The 22,364-nt window shown below is 37.6% G+C and overlaps 1 protein-coding gene across 1 annotated transcript; it reads left to right on the forward strand.

The window, feature by feature from the left end:
* Positions 1-2,642: 2,642 nt before the first annotated feature.
* LOC149274486 (F-box only protein 47-like) lies at positions 2,643-21,773 on the forward strand. Its single transcript, XM_089505424.1, has 10 exons — positions 2,643-2,817; positions 3,603-3,773; positions 8,607-8,683; positions 9,269-9,346; positions 13,767-13,875; positions 16,459-16,635; positions 17,356-17,502; positions 19,725-19,867; positions 20,692-20,851; positions 21,661-21,773. The coding sequence occupies exons 1-10, from the start codon at positions 2,643-2,645 to the stop codon at positions 21,771-21,773; spliced, it is 1,350 nt and encodes a 449-aa protein (XP_089361550.1).
* Positions 21,774-22,364: the final 591 nt, after the last annotated feature.

Raw genomic sequence — 22,364 nt, forward strand, 5'->3', positions numbered from 1 at the left:
GATCTCAAATTCTATGTTTTGATGCTACCAGCCATATGAATGTATTCTCAACCATCACACATACCCTTTCAAATTAACCTCTTAAGGACAGAGCTGTTTTATTTGTTGTACCCCTTGTGACAATGGCTGTTTTAAGATTTCTGCTGTGCTCGTGCTTAGCTGTAATTTTCTTCCCTCTCATTTACTGAACCCACACAAATTATGTTGTTGTTTTCAGGACCTAAGAGAGTTCATACGGGGACTCTGCGTTTTTTTGGTGTTGCTGAAGCCTTCGATGCATCAACACCTACTGAGCGAAGAAAGCAATTGTTGATTGCTTTCTACGCTCGTTTAAACCCATAAGGTGCCAGGCACGTCAACTGTTGTAAAGAGGATGTATTTCTGTGATGTGCCTGGCACAACAATTGTCATCAAGAGGATGGGATTGTAGTCACAGTTGTAAGGCCCTGTAAAGAAATACATTGTTATCCCTAACCGAATACCTAAAAACAAGCAACCCAATAAAACTATTTATTGGTGTTGACACATTATAAGCAGTATATATATATATATATATATATATATATATATATATATATAAATATATATATATATATTAGAAACCCACCTTATTTTTACACCATAAGGCAGACATCCTAATTTCTCATTCTTAAGATCATCCATTGTTTTTTTTTCTCTCCTACTGTTAAATAGGTTATGGTTCTTGGTTCGTTCGGGCAACCTTGTTAAGGCTAAAAGTGAAATAAATGGTTATTCTTAAGAATGTGACAGCAACAGAAAGCACAAGTGATAGGTAATTGTAATAATAAATAGAATTAGTTTTTTAAACTTAATATTAATACTTAATATTGATGCTTTGATCATTGCTCCAAATGTAGCACTTTTCCTAACCCCTTTGTGACACAGGAAGTAATAGTATGTCACAAAATTCTGGCAGTTGGCTTCGGAGGACATACTATTACGCCCTGTTGCTATCAGCATTGGCAGGGCTAAATTAATGCAGATGCATTGGAGATTAGGCTATCAATTGACAGCCTGATCTCCCCCTTTCTAGTTGGGGCCCCAAGCTCAGCTTTTTAATGTGAGAGTACCTAAATATGATTTAAATACCCGAATTTATAGATATAGAGACCCAATGTGGTCTGTAGAGACCCCAAACAAGTCTTAAGCCAGGTTTTCGAGGCAGAGAGATGGCTACATGCTCGGTGACAGGCAAGGCAGTCAGCAGGAGTATGAAAAAAGGGAGAAACAGATGTGGCACAGGGAAAACCCCTCTAGTGATGTCATCATGACATCACAAGGGTTTCCTCGGTTTAAAAAAAGGTCAATGAGGTCAGCAAATACCCCATATGGCACCCCTAGTTATAGTGGTAAAATATAAAAAAAAATACAAAATTAAAAATTATTTCATATTAGGTAGGAAGCCCAATGGATCATGAAGCATCTTTACAAACCACGACGCGCTATTGGTCCAAACTCCCGATGGGTTCGATCAATCATTGGAACAAGCTATTGGCAAACCTACAAGTCCGTCAAGAAATTTCGCAATGCCATTGGTTAGATGGCGACACGGGGTCGCGTGCTGCAAGTACAGTGCTCGAGCGGGAAATATGTGCGCGAGACTGTGCCAGAGAAAGCGCGGTCTACTGAGGCGTCTCTGTTTACACGGACAGCTATTGGCAGGATTCCTGAAGCGCAGCGCCTCGTATCTCCCTGACGGCGGCCAGTGAGCCTCGGATGGCGGTGTTCGGGACGTAATTTCTAGTCACACTGCAACATACATCGTACAACTAGGTGAACTGCGATATTAGGGACTGTATGGCACCAGTGAGGCGCAAAAATAGCCTTACAGCTCACAGCCGTGAATTACAATTATCTTCTATTAAATAACCACGAGTTCCTTACAAAGCATGGCTTTTAACATTCTTCAGTTCCACCATATTGTAAAATATAACCCTGGTGACTGGTTTATGTGCAGCTTTAATACAGAATGACAAATTGGCCAACTTCAAATGATATTTTCCACACAAACACCTCTGATAGTAACTCACTGTTGTTGTTTTTTTACCACATAAGACACCTAACGGCCCTGATGGAAATGAATTACAGAAAAGCTAAAAGACACTAAACGTAGCAAACTGGGCTGTGCAGGCTGCCTGGTTTGGCACCGCGGGGCAGAAATGAACCAGGCCTAAAACTTTATATCTCCATAAGTCAGGGCAGACATGTCAGGGGAGACATGAATCAAAACTATTACTTTAGATATTTAGACTAGTGAGGGGACTTGTAATATATAGAAAGCGCATACCAACAACAATCACTGTGTAAATGTTAACATTATTATTTTTATTTCCATGAATATATTTATTTTCTATAACCTATTAGACTTATCACAAAAAGTGGGTAGTCAGTTAGGCAAAGGGAACCTCGACAAGTGGTATATTTAATGCTAAGTGTATACCTCACCGCTGTTATACAATATCGCCTTCTTGATCCTAAAAAAAAGTTAAGCTTTCTTTTAAAAATTACAAAAATATGTTTTAGTACAATTTAATAATCATCTCATAATTTATATGTAGTTTCACTTTTAATGAATATTTCTATTAATAGTATTTATTCTTGCAAATTAACAGGGGGTTGAGATGGCAGCACCATTAAACAGAAACTTCACCCTCATACCAAATCTGAAATTCAGACGTAGCAATCGGCGCTTAAGATTGACTTATGAAAGCAAAGAGTCTGTCGATGCTTCCACTTTAGGTCACTTCCACTCATTGCCTCTGGAGATCTTCCACAAAATACTAGAGTACCTTACAGGTATGGACTTGTTTAATATATTATAAACAATGCTACTTGTAATATTAAGTAAGGACAATTATGAAGGCAGGGGAAGTCCAAAGTGACTCACCTCAGTGAATAATGAAATAGGCAACAAAAAAGAGAAGCCAAGCACACTTAGCTTCTGGTGAGAAGGCAAAAAGCACTACATTTATTATAAATATAGAGCAGCAGCATGAATGACTGGCACACACACCTTTCAGGGTAGCCCCTTTGCCCACAATGGATTCACACTGACAAAGGGTGGTTAACCCAAATCATTTGTGTGCCGTTTTGGTTTAGACATTTTGTGAAAGAAAATTTGCTTTTTCAAACAGTAAAGAATCATATTGTTTTATATACTTTTATAGTATTTTTAGTCATTTAAAAAACAATGATAATCTAATCTTTAATATCAATCAGGCTCTTTACCACTTGATTACAATTTAGAATGATCTGCTTGTCCCATTGTGGTGACTGTATGTATACTGTACATATACAGTATATGTGTGTGTGGTGCTGTCTTTACTCTTCTGCCTGTTTATATCTCTTTCCGTGGTTGCTAATTGCTGTGTTGTTTTTGGTCTGTTTCTTCTGCCCAGGCATTGCTGTTAGCGCCATAAAGGAAGAAGGCTTCTATGGACAAAAGAGTCAGAAGTTTTTTCTTTGTCTCCAATGTGTTTACATTATGGGCATATAAGATTCCTAATGAAAAATCCCTTTACAATCTTACCTTTTGTGAAACTGACTATGTTTACTTTAATGTATGTATCTATATGTTTCAGTAAATGATATCAGCATATTGAGCATGGTTTCAAAAAACATGAGCAGACATCTTATTGACTACATTTCCTCACCAAATGGAAACCGTCATCTTTTGTTTCAAGACTTCCACATTTCTGAGTTTCCTGAGGAAAAGAGAAGGACATCAATATATCAGCACTACAAATCTTTAGGTAAAGTTAAATTAGAAGTATATTAATAAAAAAAGAGAAATGCATTTAAGAATGATATTCTGTAGTTCCAATTCAATGCTTATTTACCAGTCACCCAATGTTCAATCAATTTCAAAGGGGAAATACATTTGCAATTTCAATGATAGGTAGAGATAAACATTTCCAGGGAACCTAAGGACAGATTTCTAAATCCATTATCCACTGTGATTCCAATTTTGGAGTAAAACACAGGCAAAGAGATTTGAAAATGTTTTATCCTCACTGGTTTGATTTTTTTTCTCTTCAAGTATATAAAACATAAACACGAGTCCACAATCACCATAGTATGCTCTAGATTTAGGGGTTCAACTACGTTTTTAAGCATATGATGAGATGTAACTGGGTTGTATTATTAGAACTCTCTTATTTTTTAACAAAACAAATTAAGTGCATTCTTTTTCTATATCTCTTAAAGGCTTAATTTTAGTTGTTAGAATGCCGTATTGTAACATTTGTTACATAATCTTTGGCAACCCTGACAGCATGCTGAAAAGATTTAAAGGCCCTCTTGTGTTTGAAAACAAATACTTTTGTATTGTAGAAGTCACTACCAAAGTTGTATGTTGCATTCTTTTACTTTAGGATGCATCTCTGCTACATGTTTTAGAGAAGAGCTTATTTTTCATGCAGGAGACACACACTTAACATAGGGTTTATATGCCATATTTATACCTAGGAAAAAACAATCTGGGTATAAAATACAATTTCCACATAAATACCATCCTTTCTATTGATAGCCTGGACTTTCCCCTGTTGGCATAAGCCAACGTGATCAGGCACTCCTTTCTGGTAGGTGGCAGTGACATAATATATACCAGGAGCTGAAAATTCATACCTGATGTACAATGTGTGTGAAAACAGATTTGGTACCTCTATAAAGCTGGTCAATTAAATGGTGGTATTTTAACACTTTCCATGCTAGGATTTTTGGGAATATACAGCGTCAATTTTAGGAGTTGCTCATAAAAATAAACATTGTTTATTATTATTCTTATTTTTACATTTCCTTGTAGCTTGATGGTTCCCCTTATGGTGCCATAGTGATATATAATGTCTTGCCAAAATAAATTCATATATATGTATATACATATATGCTTGCATGTGTGTTATGTTATCTTTTTCTGGAAGGTGAAAACAACACTGCCCCACACCAGGGGTAGGCACCAAATGGTGGTCTCCAGCTTGGTTTCATGCAGAAAATTGGGCACTTGGGCCAAATAATTTATGGGTACTTGTGAATTATTTTGTACAAGCGATATCCACAAACTTTTGTTATTTATTTTCTTCCTTACGCAGTAAACATTACAGACATACAGCAGATTTAAAATAGGAAATCCATTTTTGTAACTTGTCATCTTTTATTCAGATGTAGCCACAGCTCAAAATCCATATGGTTTGAAAACAGATGAAGTGGAGATGTTTGATTTAGAGATGTATTACTTTGCATCCTCTCTAGAGCCTAACCATGTTTCACATTAATGAAGCTTATGACGTCCTTTCACTGTGCTTGTGGTTTCACAGAAGAATTCAGAAAAGCTTTGTTTTCCGAAATGTCTTGGATAAACAATGTTTTACTAACATATCTTGAGGTTTCCAACCTGCCTTCAATGGGCTGAATATTGCTCACAGCTGTACGGTTTGAAGAAAAAGCAGGATCATAGTTCTGGCTTTTTTTCTCTAAAGCTTTGCATGTCATGTGGCTTGTGGGAGAATTTTTGTAAACAACATAAAATGGAAAAGTAACCTCCCTTCTAGCTTTCTAATAAAGCATTGCCTTCCGCTGACGAACAGAGGAGGGCAGGAGTATGGCATGCAGTGACTGCAGAGGAGGGAATGATACTGTGAGATCAAGTCCTTGAGATTTGCTTAATGAATCTCTGGAAATAATTATGCTCTGTTGATTTTAGTAGAAAACAATCACTATATACTTGCTTTAATATTACTAACAAAACAAGGGCTTGTGCATGGGCACACATTTGTGGGTGGCAGGGTCCAGTACAAATGCAGTGTATAATTTGGAGCTATATGTTATAGCAGAATCACTATTCGACATATACATAGAACATTTTACTTAAGGAACAAAAAGAAACTTGTCTAGTTGTTAGAACAAACGTGGCTGTGTTCTTTTAGAGAGCATATTGTGCACAGTCAATTCCATAAAATGTTATGACTGGCAGAGAGCTTAACAGCATACCGTAGACCCCTGCCACATGTACCAATTTCACAAATGCACAGTGACTTGAGGATACAGTCTTGTACATCTGCACCAAGTTACATATTGTCACAATTACTAGTCGGATGAGCCTAAAAGTTGAGGAGGCCGGGTAATATCATAAAGATCATAAGGGATGATCCAAACTCAAAATCCAGATGGTCAGACAATACAGAAATAACAAACTTTCTCTGAAACAAGATAAAGCTGCAACTGAGCAAAGAGGAAGGGTAGGTCATGTTATATAGGGAATGCCCTAATTAACAGGATCAGGTGGTAGAATGAGGATTAAGATGCGTAAACAGAAAAACGGTGGCAGCGCTTATTTTGCCGTTCCTCAAAATAAGCAAGGAGGCTGACAGTGTGTCACTCCACCAGCAGAGCGTAACCCTGCAGCGGGGTGCACAGGGGAAACATTTGCAATAACTAGCAATGAGTCTTACATTGCTATAGAGGATTTTTGGCCACTCTTCTTGGCAGATTTGTTTTTAATTCAGCCACATTGGAGCGGTTTTGAGGATGAACTGCCTTTAAGGTCATGCCACAGCATCTCAATCTGATTCAAGTCAGGACTTTGACTAGCCCTCTACAAAGCCTTCGATGCGCTCTTGGCTATTGGCTCTCACCATGGTTCGCTGGAGCCCTGTGCCTTAGAATTGGCTTTGTAACACTTCAATTTCTTTAGATAGCCGCATCATCTTTTGCTTTTTGAGACCTTTTTAGCCGACTTCACTTTGCACATTCCTCAAGGCTGGCAGTAATCATGCCTGGGTGTGTGTAGTGAAATTGAACCCAGATATCAATTACATTTGGTTAATTGGCTGAAATTACTTTGTCACATAGGGCCATGTGGGTTGCATAGTTTTTATTTTATTTTAAGGGCTGAGTTTTTAAAATTTGGACCAAGGCTGTTTTAATGGTTCTGTTTGTGTTCGCTGTAGTTTTCTTTCTCATTTACTGCACCCACACGTGTTGGGCAGCATCTTCTGAGTTTACCTGATATTACCTATGCGTAGGAGTGTCTGGACAGACTCTCTGGGAACTCTTTTACTTTTTACTGGGCGCCGCCATCTTGTGAGAGGCATGATGCTTCTCACTATGGCACTTGGGATTGCTCTCAGGAGAGATTGCACAGGGCCCTTGATTGTTTGTGTTGCTGAAAGCTTCAATATTGAGGCATTTCAACAACACCGACTTGGCTTAGGAGGCGCTTCCTAAGTTCTTCTTAAGAAGCTGGCTGTCACCATATTAAGTCGATATGTCGAATGTCACCGCTTCTGAGAGCAATCGCATGGGGCCCCTGCAACTTTTTTATTTTTGCTGAATGCCTCAATATAGTTGATTGCTTTCTATGCTTGTGTAACTCCATGCCATAACATCAATGGTCCTCAACTGAATGTTTTTCTGTGACATGCCTGGCACATCATTGGTTATTAAAAACTGCATTTTATGTTTACTCTGGTTACCTTTGTCTAATATTAAAATTAACCGAAACATGTGTGACTAATATGCATCAAAATAAAAGAAATTGGGAAGTGCCAATTACTTTTCACAGCACTGTCTTTTTTTACTGTGCGTCATTTTTGTCCCATTATTTTTTTAATAGTATGTGCACTTTACTGTAGCTTGTAGAATCATTATAGTACAGAGGTTGTTTTTAACCTTCTTATTCAAATAGTTAAAAATCATGGTTGATAAAAATATTAAATGTTACTAAATATATATTACAACCTTTCAAGTATTAATAATGCAGTATGTTTATCTTGTAAAGATAGAATTTCCCTTTGTCCTCCAAAACATGCATTTCTGCTTCCATTGAGGTTCCAAAAGGCATGGCTTTTAGCCAACAAAAACAGAAAACAAATTGAAATGGGTTTGGATAATTTCCCATTTATATATATATATATATATATTTATAAAGGCTTTGGAACAGGAACTGTTTTGTCACTTATTTTGGTATTGTTATTTTTTGTGTTTATTCCTGGACATCGACCAATTATATTACCTGTTGGACTTTTTCACTCGTTTTGTAACAGAGGCAATTGGCTTATCCTGCGCTACCGAGCTTGGTAACACAGAGGATAATATATTGGGTCATAAGCAGGTGGGCTGCCATCCAACTTGAAGGAGCTGTCAGTTTTGCCCTGAAGAATGGGAAAATAAGCCAGTGGCTAGCTGTACCAAGCTTATAGACACGTACCCCAGCTGTAATTAATGCAAAACGTGGCACTACAAAGTATTGACTTTGGGGGGTGAAAAGTTATGCACTTTTCTGTTTTTTTTTTTGTCTTAATTTGTCTTCAACTTTTCTGGGTTTTTTGTCTTAATTCCTGTTTGTTTCACAATAAAAAATACTTTTCATCTTCAAAGTGGTGTAAATATATATGTATGATATATATGTATACACACACATCAGTAGCTTCCTCGTCAATTTTATTCAAACTGAAAGCAATCCAAAAAAGTAACCAAATAGAGTAAGATGAGTCATTGAAATGTGATTGATTTTACTATGTAGGTAACCACCTGAAAAAACTAGTTTGCTGGGTTCCCTAATGCTGACTTCTGTTTTGTTTTTTTCACAGGGTTATTATTTAAGAGGTGCACTTTGCTTCTACCTACCAAAGAGAGACTGAAATATATTCACAAGATATTGTCTGGCGTAAGCAATAATTTTACTTAGAACCACAAATGAATGTTATTACTTACTGTATTATTTTAAATATTTGAATTAAACACGGAGATGGCTTACTATGATTTTAATTTGGTTAATGTTTAAAGATTCAATATTGTTTTCAATTTTAACAGCTTTACACGCTTTATAAATAAATGTTAAATAAGCGGTTCTTAAGCAATCATATGCACTTTAATGCTAATAACCATATATTTTTGCATCCAAATTGCATCTGTTTTCACCAGGAGTTTTTGGTTTCTAACAGGTAAACTTGTGCAAACTTGTTACATGTTGACTGAGTAAAGGGGGCAATGGGCTGTCCCTGTTGTTAATGTTATTTTTCACCAATATTGCTTCCATGTAATTTACCCAACATGTTGATAGCAGTTTTTAAATGTCTTAAACGATCGAATAGCTCTGCAAGCCAAAAGGCCAAATAAAATATTCCATCAGCTCACAGTGTTTCCATAGCAGCTACGTACTTGTAGCTGATTGATGCCCAGAAGTATAAGAACCAATGTGGCTAAAGTAATTGTTATTCAGTGATTTAACCTGATAACAATGTTGTTACAGGTCTCCTGTTTTAAACTATGTGGATGCACTTCCCCTGTGCGGTGCCTGGGTTTATACTGCTATGGTGCGCTCCTAAAGGTCGGTCTGTCATTACTGAAAAAAAGTTTATTGCTTTTAAAGTAGGTTGCTTTTAAGTTGGTTTATGCAAAAGATTTATTCACAAATTAATGACTATTTATAACTTCAGAATACAATGTGTTATCTATGCATACACACAATTACCATAGTAATCATGTTTTTTTTAAAGATGGGGGAGTTCTCTATGTGCTATTTTGGACAGTCTGATGTAATTCCATCAAACAACTTTTGATTGGTGGGATACAGTTGTTCCCATAATTTGCAAAAATCACAATACCTTTTTCCTAAGCTTTGATGGGATCTGTACCTTAACATGTTCACCACTTTCCAGTTTTAGCTATTACTGGACTTATTGATTCTACAACTGGACTACTGGTATAGATGACTATTTTGAGCTGCAGACCTCGGCCCATTCTGGTCTTGGCAAATCCTTTGACCACTGCTAGGAGATTGGCAGTGTCCCTGACCACTGCAGACTTTTGGACACCTCCCTTTCACTTCATGTACTGGAATGACATTAGATTATTGCTCAATTTCAGTGGTCATCTGCGGCTTCTTCCTAAAATAGGGTTTTGAAACAAGAACCTCAATCAAGCAAACGTTTCAGGATTTTTTTTGTAACATACGATTTAACTAATTAGCTTTCTGTATCACTTAACAGTACTTAAACGTTCTCCCAAAAGTCTTGTGTGTCTGCTATCTAGAATTTCACTTTTCTGTCCTGGAGTAAATGCAGACAATGGAGTTTTGCATTCCTCCAGCAGTGTTTTGTCTTCCTGACACTAGCTGACAGGCAAATCTGCAGAAAATGATTTAGATATTCACTTGCTTTTAGCTGTCCATTGAAAATGCTGTATTTTAAACACTTAATAATCGGTTCCAAAGAGAACTTTGTTAGTTTAATTGGATTTAACTGCATAAAGATGTTGTTGTTGTTGTTAAAATAGATATATAAGGCCATCCATAATACTGCTCCTCCATACATTTCATTAGCAAATACTCTCCTACTCGATCCCTACGTTCCTCCCATGGGCTAAGGCTCTCCTCCTCACTCATCACCTCTTCCTTTTCCCGTCTACAAGATTTCACTCGAGCTGCCCCATATCTCTGGAATCTTCTCCCCCCGAACCTTCAGCTTTCACCCCCCCTCCCGACATTCAAGAAACATCTAAAAACCCACTTCTTCAGAGAAGCCGCACCATCTTAGCTGCTAGAACTTCCTTGTCATCGATACAACCACCACACTACCTCTCACCCTTTCTCTATGCCTTATGTTTGTCACCCCATTTCCCTCTAGATTGTAAGCTTGCAAGCAGGGCTCTCTCCACCAAATGTATCGGTTTGTCTTAGTCTGTCAATTCTTGTCTTGTCATATCCCTTGAATTTATGTATTGTATTAAGCGCTGCGTAAACTGTTGGCGCTATATAACCAAAGGATAATAATAATAATAAAAGAGATGATTAGGCTTGACTTAAGTCCCCTCTAAATGTAATATTAAGCTCTGCCACTTTTAAATATCGAGTGACCAGAGCCTTTAATGGGGGAAATATGTAAAAAATCAATACTTCAGCATTTCCTCTTAAAAGGGAAGTTTCTTTGAAATTAGCACATCAAAAATGACCTACAGGAAGACAGCTAAGGAAAACTGACACATTTTACATCTTGTAGCATATGTACTAAATATACAATTATGTTTTGTAAATAGACCAACACATCGTTTGTCAAAAAAGGTTTCCTTTTTGTGCTTGGCAGCATTCAGATCCCATGATTCCCATCAGGATCCACCCATCCTCTTCTTACTTATTTTCTCATCTTTACTTCAGACTGTAGAAGGAGAATGGGTAGGATTGGAGCCTTTTGTTACAACTCTTACTTTGAATTCAAAGTACAAAAATGCATACTGTATCATATAACATGTTTATTGGTTTTATTTAATGGAAATTGGAAGCAAATCCACATTCTCGTGATCTAATTTACCCTGGCTGAAAACAGAGTCCATAGAAATAAGAACTCTTATATACTTAAAAAGTTAAGGTTCCTTTAATCTGCGTTCCATCTTCTTGTGCCCATCAACACTGGAAAGCTTGTCTGGATGTTTGTTTTCAAGCATGAAAAACCACCGCTTAAGAAAAAGCACTGTTCTGCCACACAGTGGACATATTGGAAATAATCTCTCATTTAACAAAATATTTAACCCCTTGATGACAATTGCCGGTCCGGGCACGTCACCGAAAATCGTGACGATTATGACAATTGACGTGCCAGGACCGGCACGTCTTTAAACGGGTGAAAAAATCGATCCGTGATCGATTTTTTCACTCAAACGGTGTTGCTCTAATGCCTCGACATCGAGGCATTGAGCAACACCAAAAAAAACATTCCCGGCCCCCCCCGATCGCTCCTAGGAGCAAATAAAAAAACATGTTTGAAAGACTGCACGTCTTTCAAACATGGCGGCGCCCGCCGCCGAAAAACGGGTTTAGGAAGCGATCGCGAGTCGCTTCCTTTGCTTAGCTGGTGTTGCTAAGATGCCTCAGTATCGAGGCATCTTTGCAACACCTGTTTAGCAAAGGAAGCGACTCGCGATCGCTTCCTAAATGCTCAACTTACCTTCCCGGTGCCGGCGTCTTCGAAACACATGCGGTGTTTCAAGATGGCGGCGCCCATCAAGCCGGGGGCGGAGCCTGCTGTCATCATCGGGGGGGGGTGTTGCTGGATGTCATGGACATCCAGTGAATAACACCCCTAGTGGTCAGATCACTCATAAGAGTGATCATGATCTGATAAATCAAAGGCAATGTTTTCTAAACATTGCCTTTGATCAGTATTGGATCTGCCTCCCTCCTTCACTTGCTTCTAGTGAGGGAGAGAGACAGATCAGTGTGTTTTTAGGTATTCTCAATAATATATATTATTATTGATCCAAAGGCTCTTATAAGAGCCACCCATTTAATATTAACCCCTTCATTGCCATTGATCACTGCATAAACAGTGATCTTGCATAGTGGCAATTGTTTTTGGGGTTCTTTTTTTTACATTTTTTTTTACTTTTTATTTTTTTTTGTACTTTTTTTTAGGGTTTTTTTAATTTTTTTTATTAGAGCCATTAACCCTTTCCTTCCCTACTATTTTTGCTGCAATTGTTGCCATGCAGCGGTATACGGCTGAAGAGGCATGTTCCAAATTTGGCCCTTTTGCCCCCAAACAATCTGACAAACCCATGCATGTGGGGTATCAATGTACTCAGGAGATGTTGCTGAACACATATCGTGTTGTGTGACAGCAACAACATACCAGGAGCTGTAATTTTACACCTGAAGTACAAAGTATGTTTAAAAAACAGCAAAAACAATTACTATCACAAACTTTGACAAGGGTTGGTGGTAGGATTAGTGCATGGAAAGGGTTAAACTATCAGCATCTAAAATACCCTGGGGTGTCTAGTTTTCAAAAATATATGGTTTGGTGGGGTAAATTTAATTTGCTGGCTTCAAAGATGCCCCAAATACCACATGGAGACAGAATTACCAGATTCAGAGAAAAATGGTTTTGAAATAGCAAAACGCTACTTGTACTTATTGCCCCATAACGTGTAGAAGAAAGCAAAAAAACATAAAAACATTGGGTATTTCTAAACTCGGGACAAATAGTAGAATCTATTTAGCAGGTTTTGTCAGTAGTTTTTTATGATGAATAAAAGATTTTTCAAATAAAAGTGAGAAATTTTTTTTTTTTTTCAATTTTTCGTCATATTTTATTATTTTTATTATAGAAAATTACATCATATATAAAAAATTATGGTGTCTGAAGAAAGCCCTTCTTGTCCTGAAAAAAACTATATATAACTTGTGTGGGTTTAGTAAATGGGTTAAGAGAAAATTACAGCTAAACACAAACACCGCAGAAACGATAAAACAGCCATTGTCACGAAGGGTACAAAAAATAGAATCAGCCTTTGTCACGAAGGGGTTAAATAATTTAGCTTTTGTAGAAAAAATAATGAGGTTGTAACAAATATTATTATTGAATGTTAAAATAACAATCAATCAACAACAGTGTAATCATTTGTAGGTTTTGCTCTTGTTCTTGTTACTAATGTTTATTTTAGTAATTTTTATTCTACGGAAGGATTTAATCTTATTGTTTTGAATAGCTTTTTCCCGAATGCCTGAAATTCATAGAGTAAGATGTAGACTTCCATAAGCTTTCAAGACCTCAAAGGGCCCTTATTCAAATAAAGCCTTTACATTTTATGCTACGATACTTAGTCAAATAAAATGTATCATAGACTTTATTCAACTGTCTTCTCTGTTACCAATAAAACAATATCTGATTTTGTTCATTTTGATTTATCAACACTACCATGTTTGTGCACTTGTTACTTGTTGACTTCTTATACATGCACTTTTTCTGATGTAGATGCTGACAGCTGGATGGGATGAACTGGAGTGTCACAGAGTTTACAATTTTATCTGCGATTTGACTTACTTGCCGCGTAAGGTGCAGAGTCTAGTGAACAGTAAACCAGGTAAAATCTTACGACAGAGCAGGTTTTTATAAGGCAATAATTGTAATCATTTTTATCACTGATCTTTTATGTCACTGCACAATTTTAAAAAAGTATTAAAACACAAAAATATAGATATTCATTTAGTATTCCCTACATGCTTTCATTTCTGTCATGCACATTAGGCCCTTGCTGGCAATCCAAGCAAGGGCCCAGTGGGCCCAGCGCCCGCTGGCACCACTTTTACAGTCTTCCAATGTATAGCCACCTGCTGGATGCACAGAAAAGAGTAGCATTTGGCAACACATATTCAGCAAACTCCCAAAAAGTGATAAAGTGCGCTCAGTGCAAATCTAATATAAAAACCAACACAGAACCTGATGCAAAATGTATCCCCAGGCTCAATCAATCTTGTAACAAATATCTTACAAAAAGAAAAGAAACAAAAACAACCGTGCAATACAATTCAGATAAAATAAATCACAAAGGAGAAGGTAATGCAAGCTCTTCAAAATGTATATCCCGGATCTCCAGGGGCCTTCAGGCATGCAATGGTAGCTGCTCAATAGAAGGAAGACGGCATTCTTGGTATAAAATCTAACATTTATAAAATCCAAAAGTAAAATTTGTGAATATAAAATAAATATTGCCGCATTTTGGTACGCCACACGTTTAGCTTGTTTAGAGCTTCGTCCTGGCGTTCTTTTCGTCTGCAGTGCCAGTTTTATTTTCTAGTATGTCCCTGACGCTCCTGATAGGTTCAAACCACGTTACTGCAGGCCCCGCAAAATGGGTTTTCATGGCCGAGCAGCTGCACGCAGGCCTCGTCTTAAGTATAAAGCTGCCACTGGACTCTGAAACAAGGGAAACGTGTTCTATGGAGTGACGGATCTCGCTTCTGGGTTTGGCGGATGCCAGGAGAACTTTACCTGCCTGACTGCATTATGCCAACTGTAAAGTTTGGTGGAGGAGGGATAACGGTATGGGGCTGTTTTTCAGGGGCTGGGCCCCTTACTTCCACACACAAGGTCTTAATTGGCTCCACAGAGGTTTCATTTAAGCTGTTTATATGTTTGGCAAGATTACTTGGTTGGAGATCTATTTATCTGCCTTAGACAATATGCACTACCTACACAAAACTACACGAATAATTAAGTTGAACCCTTTCAGCCCCTAATGATGTGTCATGTGAGCATTCTTAGTCAATGTGAAACCCTACAGAATAACGTAGAAAAATATTAAAACAGGAAACTTGGTAAGAATTCATCATCTTAATTAAACCTCAGAACAATCGCAGTACTGTGGGTAATTCGTAATTAATGTCCAGTCTTGGTGTTGGTTATGAAAGTTCACAATAACTAAATCTAATAACTTTTGTGGTTAGGGAAGCAATCACAAGTTGATGACTAACATAATCAAACACAATACTACTTGATACAAAATGCCATATTATATGTCGCCAAGTAAAAAGCATGAAAGCTTTGTCAGCTTCACAGACTAGCTGATAAGCTTGGTTATCCCTACACTTTGTTCCAGGCATTCCTCGTCTGTCCTCGTCGGCTCTGCCCTTCCTGAGGTGAGCTGCTCTGTCAGTGTTGACAACTTTAAACATCGACATTTCTTTTATGTTGGACTACTTTACGGCTTTCCAACCTGACTAAATTCCTCACTCCCTCACCCTCTGTAGATGTTTTTTTTTTGGCATATGTACGTCTGTCATCTCATTTTCCATATGAATTGTTCGATATTGATGCCATCTCTGGCAAGTGGACTAAAAACATTAGATGAATTTGCCAAACTGTATCTTATGGTTAAATGAATGAATATGGAACTTTACAGGCATTAAAAAATCACATTATTTTTGCACAATTTAATGTATTTATGCCGTTTCTGTAAACATTATTGTGACTTTTTTGGGGCCATAGAACATTGTGATACAGTCATACCCAGCATATATTCAGAGTTTCAAGGAAAGAGAGAAGGATTTGGGCCCCAAATTGGGATTGTCTTTAGGTGAAAAAACAACTAATGTAATGTGTAATGTGATACATCAGAGGTCCCAACGTTTATCATAAAAACATTGCAAATAAATGTACTGATTAGCGGTTTTCATCTTGGAAAACATGAGACGAGAGCAAAAGGGTTCACAGGGAGCAAAATAGAATTAAAAAATGTTCTCAACAATGAGAAGTGTGTAAACATACAGTGTAAATGTACCCAAAATAGACACACCCTGGAAATGTTTTTTGTAAATATTTGTGTGCCAGGAAACAATTTCTGAATTCTGCAAATAGTTTTAAAATTCAGCAAGCTGCTCAGAGGATGCTGAGTCTGTTCCCTAAGGTGTAGCTGGTATTTATTAATGTTTAGTGAGTATCCAAATTGGTGTGTGAACTACGATTGTGTAAACGGAGTAAGTATTGTATGCTAGAGAGTGATCTGTATGCCAGGATACACTTTGTGAATTATGAAACTCTCAAGAATTAAGGATGGGCTAGATGTGTGAATTGCAAAATGCTGAAAAGGTGAATATAATAATACTGTTTATTAATATACTAGCTTACCGCAGTCTCACTTGTAATATTTTTTCATCGCCATTTTTAGGCTCTGCATGTAAGCTGGAACTGCGTGTACGCCTTTATTGCCGAAATGTTCTACTGGATCACTGGACCCAACGTAGTGACTCTGCTTTTTGGTTGACACGATTACTTAAACCATGGCCTTTTGTGAATCAGGCACGTCTGCTATACATTATCTTTGGACCAGTATCTGCCATAGATGGTAAGCAGGACCACAGTTATCTTCATGCCCATACATGTGTACCAATGAATTATATAAAAAAAATTAAAAGTATTTCTAATGAAGAAGGCTGGCTATTTATTAGGGACTGTTTCTCTCAAGGGCGAGAGACACGGTTGCAAACTAGCAAGTAGAAATAGCCAAGACACGTATTCACTACTGCCAGCTCACGTTTAAGTATACTTGACTTTATCAGTTATAAGTATGTGAGTTAAACAACAATAGCAATTCAGGAATGTATTAACCAGAGTTGCTTGCAAGTTGGAACTTTGCTGGATATTTGCCCAAACACAGCATGTTGAACTGCAATTTAAAAAAACCTGTATTATAATAAAAATAGGTAAAAAATAATACATACAATTTAGGCACTATGCTTCCACAAAGGGTTAATATTAGTTTTTTTACCCCCACATTCTATTGGACACAGGATGGGACAAGGGGTGCAGGTATGGGTGGGCATAGAGTCTCCCCCATGGAAACATTAAGAGGGCAGGAGAAGGAGAAAACACAGGAGTAAATTATGTGAATTGCAGTCAAGGGCATAAGCGAAATTCCCAAAGAGAACACATATATTAATGAATATGTGAGGTACCTTGCACTTTCTAACACTTCTAAAGGGGATCTCTTGTAATTGAGTGGACCTATTCCATATTTTTTCTGTATTGTCTGTTCCATCCATCTTTTTCCTATTACATTTCTTAGGTCACGTATCATGGCTAAATATGACTGAGGGAATGGCTGATGAGACTAATCTGAAAGGACTTGCTGATGCTCTTAAGTTATTGTATGACATAGAAGCCAAAGAGTGGACTACAGATGATGTCATTAGTTTAGTGGATGAACTATCAGGTACATCCTATATAACCCTTAAATCTAAAATTGCAACTGGTGATTACCCAAAGCTGTAACAATTATTTGAATAATAATTTCATGTTGGTTACAATGCTCCTTGATACTTTTACATTTGATAACAGTGCTGTAGTCCATAAATTAGCAGCTGCCACTTGTTTATCATTGGCTTTTTTTTATCATGAGTGTCATGTATTAAAATAAAATGTAATTAAAAGTATCTTATGTTGCCTGAATTAGAATGAACTACACTGTTTTGGGAATGTGCTTACAAAAACCTACAGTGCATCATCAGTTTGATTTTCAATGTATTGTTCCTTGTTTTCGAAATGAAAGGAACTCAAAGGGACACTCCGGCCATCATATGCGCTTATAATGCACATGACAGCTGTGTTGTCCATTTAAATTTTCATGTTGTCTGTTTGGCAAATGCATTCTGCAGAATCCCCCATTTTCATATGATCCTTTCAACATTCTCCCAGTTCAATGCCGTGCAGCAGATGTGTTTGGCTAAACACATCTCCCTGCTTCTGATACACTTACCTGCCGTCAGCTCCAGCGCTGGCTCAGGGAAAGATGTGGCTCTGGTCAGACTTCAGTGCCATGTGTAGGAAGTGCTGCATTCAATGGAAGTGACAGGAATAGTCGGACCATGAAGGAGGAGAACGAGGGCTGCTGCAGTTGCAAGGCAGCTTCTTCTGTGTCGGATAAGAGCTTTAGTATGCACTCTTTTATTTTAATTGGGGTGTCAGATACCTTAGCTTGTGCCCTTAAATTTGGTTAAAAAAAGACTAAATCTATACCAGCAGAGGGTGCAGTAGACTGTTAATTTTAGCCAGACAGTTAATGATTGTTCTGTCGTAATTTTGCGTATTTTGCTCAAACCGTCAAGGACGGATGCTAGTGTTGTACTCATCATTTCTGAGTGTTCTTCTTAGGGAAAAAACCTTGAAAGTAAAATGTGTACTTAGATATGTCAATAGGCACAAAGCAGTTGTTTGGGGTGCTGCTGTGATCACCAATATGCACAAACAGCAAGACAAGGAAACAGCACACACCTCTCTGAAGCATAACTATTGGGACTCCTATACACCATATGGCCATACATTGTTACCCCACCACCATATCAAATTACCTGAACCTATCTACTGTGAACATGACTATATTGCTTACCATAGAGCTGAATCTGTGACACTCCCCTACTTTTAAAACAGCTGAGGGTCTCCTGCAATGTAAAGTCCTCTCTGGTGGACCAGTGGTGTATAATTAGATCAAAGACCTCAGGTCTGGAGGGTGACAGCTTGGGCCTTGTAAGCAGCCCATATTTACTATTGTGGTCTGGTTGTTTTGGGGCTAAAAGGCCACATTTTGGGAGGTAAGGCAGAATATAGCATTGGGGACTCTGATCTTTCAGAGGGACATAGGAGTCATTATTTCTGATGACTTAAAGGTAAGCAGACAATGCACTAAAGCATAGGAAAAATCATTCAGGGTGTTGTAAACTGAATATGCAACCCAAAATGTATAGCATTAGCAGCGGGAAGAGGGAGCTGGTTCTGCCACTTTACAAATCTCTGGTAAGTCCTCACCTATAGTGTTGTGTACAGTCCTGGAGACCCCATATGCAGAAGGATATCGACACATTGGAGAGAGTTCAGAGGATGTTTATAAGATAAAAAACTATCAGGAAAGACTAAGGCATCTTAATATGTATAACTTAGAGGAAAGAAGAGAGAGGGGAGATGTGAGACAGTAGTAGGTAAATGGAATAATGCCCCGGCAGAAGTGGTGGAGGTGAAATGCACTTATTATTTAACCTTAGGATGCATTTACAGTTACATCCGTGCCACAGTACTATTAAACTACTACTGATCAGTGTTAGTCAGTGCAATGCATACTGTGTTTTGTGTTTTAATAAAATAGAAAATAGGGAGCAAAAAATAAAAAAAGAAGTGCATGAGGTATGTAATGTACCATAATTTTAAATTACAATTCTGAATCATATTATTATTATCTTTTATTTATATAGCGACAACAATCTACGCAGTGTGCATCTCTATCATGATTTCTTAAGAATAGGAAAAGTGACGGAAATGTGTTAACCTCTTTGATTCTAATGTAGCATTCTACCCAACGTCTTGTTAGCATATTTACTTGAGTGTTTTCAACTATTTTCTTCAATTTAAATATCTTACATGTACACTTTTATTTCTGTTGAGCAGTCATTCCCCATGAATGGCTATCAGAGAACAAAGCACGTCTCCTCATCCTGAGTGGAAACAGCATCTGTTTCATCTACATGGCCAGCAAAGCAGTGAATGGGAGGTCAATGGATCTGGGGAGACTGGTGGTCTTCCTTGCCCTGGTAAGTGTTCATGTGAATAGAATCCCTATTTTCACTTAACTAATTTCTGACACTTCGAAGATAAACATTATTTTAATTAGTCTGCCTTTATGTTTTACAATCAAACAATACATAAAATATTAAAGAGTCATACTTACTTAAGTACAATGCTGAAAGTTAAGAGGAAATGGTTGGCATTCTTTTAAAAATAGCAATTTTGGTGCGAAGCACTAAATGTTAAGCATCTAACTGGGACCAGGGGCGTAACGAAATACCACAGGGCCCTGTTGTGAAAATTGTCCCGAGGCTGCGTCACAGGCCTCGACAGCAAATAGCACGGCACATGCACGGAATAGGAGACAAAGCACAAGAGTGCGCAAAACGTCATCCGTTAGCGCTACTACGCTAACGAATGGCACTAAAAGGACACCAAGCAAAGCCATCATTGTTTGGTTATACCAGCTCCCCTTTGGTTGTGTCCTGCCTGTCATATTTTACTGTATTTGTTTGGTTTAGTGAAATCTTGTTAGCTCTTCTTTTATTATTGCTTTCTGCCTTTAAAAATGTGAATTGATGTGTATTGATTTAGTTTTTATGAGAAGTCAGTTAGTTTACATTACATCTGTCGATAATGAGCATGACAAATTGCCAATAAACATTAACCCATGTGCTTTAGTCTAAATTCTTTGAGAAGCACACCTGTATCTAAATTTCATAGTAAATGTAAAAAAAACAATGTTAGTTGTCTGAAAGCAGTTTAAATTGGGATATCATTTTGGTTGTTGGATTTCCCCGTTTTAGAAGCCATGGCAGTATAACCCGTGTGCTGTGTCTCTATGTGACAGGTGTGTGAAAAAGACCTGTACTGCATGGACTGGGCAGTGAAAATGATGCGCAGGATATGCAAGCTGTTTGGCGCTCACTCCGAGAGGAGCAACTTCCTGCAAAATGTGGAGAATGCCTTTGCCCGCATTGTCATGGAGATGCTACAGTCTGTCATTTCAGGTGAGATCTTATTTCAGATATTTTTTAGAAATCAGGCAAAACACAAACTAGAAAATAATTAATTCTCATGTAAACATTGATAAAGCTACACAGAAAACTGTGTGCCTTCTTTGTTTTAATTTACATTATTGAGAAATATGGTTGTTGACAGGATCTTATCATTGTAAAGTAAATTGTCATCTTAAAATACTAGTTCACAAAGAAAAACAATAGGCATAAAATGAAAGAACATTTTTTAAACATTTTAGCAATACTTCTAACTGTCACATGCTCCATATTCACCGCCTGTGAATTTTAATGCAAAAGTTAATACCAAATATTAAAAAATTAATTAAGAAGGTTCAGCTTGTGCTGTCTACATATACATCTGTACTTCACGCTGCAGAATATGTTCTAGTATGTTCTAAGCACTAAGATGGTTAATGTAATGTAATATCTTAGGAATTACCATAGCACTTAATGATCTACTGACGTCATGATTTTTGTAAACCATGTTAAAGACCCCATAATTAATTAGATTATTATTATTATTATTATATTACAGCGGGTCTGTAATACCAACCAGTAATCACTTGTTAGAATTGTTTTTAAAGTATTAAGATTCACACAAAAAAGTTTAAAAAACAAATGCAAAATATAGTAGGTGATACATTTCATAAAATTGCCCAATCATGACTGATTGTTTTTAAAGCAGAAAATGAGTGTTGTGCTTTGGACTCGGTTTCCATCCATGTGTCTTCTGCTGTTCCAGCATCTGCTGGCCGCATGTGGAAGATAAATCAAATGAGACCTCTGTTTTTGTCCTGCAGGAGGACGTAATGAAGAGGACAGCAGCTTCTTGAACCTTTTCCATCTGGTCAATGCTCAAGCCAATTTCCACAAGGAGATTTTATACCTTACCCTTAACAGCCCTTCTGCCTGACAGCATTTATCAGTAGAAAACCGTGAGTTGTTTACATCTCTTGACAGAGCAGTGTTTGTGTGCCAGCGCTTAGACATTCACTGGATTATACACTTCGGCGGTAGGCCGTGTTATGTTGCTGAAATATTGACTCTCCATGACATAATTCTGCAGCAGTAAGCACATTTTAACAGGAGACTCCAAAGAGCTACATGTGGTTTCAATGTGTGTCCGCTTATATGCCGTCTCTCTTACATCTATGCTTGACATTAATCAAACTCTTTCTGTGACAAGGCTATAGTGACTCTAACATTATAATACTAACTGTACATACGGTGTTCTGTACATAGGATGTTCACATCATTTAGCAGTTAGAGGAAAGGCTGTCAGCATAGTATTACAAGAGACATTTATTAAGTAGTTGCCTGTTTATCTCACATGTGTAACTTCATTCCCTTCTCCATCAAAAAAACAAAACAAATCTCAGTCAAGAGCCTCTCAGACATGGTATAAAAGGCCCAGGGCTACATAGTTAAACAGAATAAGTTATTTTACCTGAGCATTCATTGGGTAGTTGTTAGTTAATATTTTCCTCTAATGTCAGCTATCAGT

The sequence above is a fragment of the Sceloporus occidentalis genome, unplaced genomic scaffold (assembly GCF_023333645.1).
Source record: "Sceloporus occidentalis isolate IW3139 unplaced genomic scaffold, rSceOcc1.0.p SCAF_328, whole genome shotgun sequence".
Classification (NCBI taxonomy): Eukaryota; Metazoa; Chordata; class Lepidosauria; order Squamata; family Phrynosomatidae; genus Sceloporus; species Sceloporus occidentalis.

Coding starts and splice junctions, on each gene's coding strand:
- LOC149274486 (XM_089505424.1), top strand. CDS start 2,643: ATGGCAGCACCATTAAACAGAAACTTCACCCTCATACCAAATCTGAAA. Junction 9,347..13,766: donor GCTATGGTGCGCTCCTAAAG/GTCGGTCTGTCA, acceptor TTTCTGATGTAG/ATGCTGACAGCTGGATGGGA. Junction 16,636..17,355: donor ACCAGTATCTGCCATAGATG/GTAAGCAGGACC, acceptor TACATTTCTTAG/GTCACGTATCATGGCTAAAT.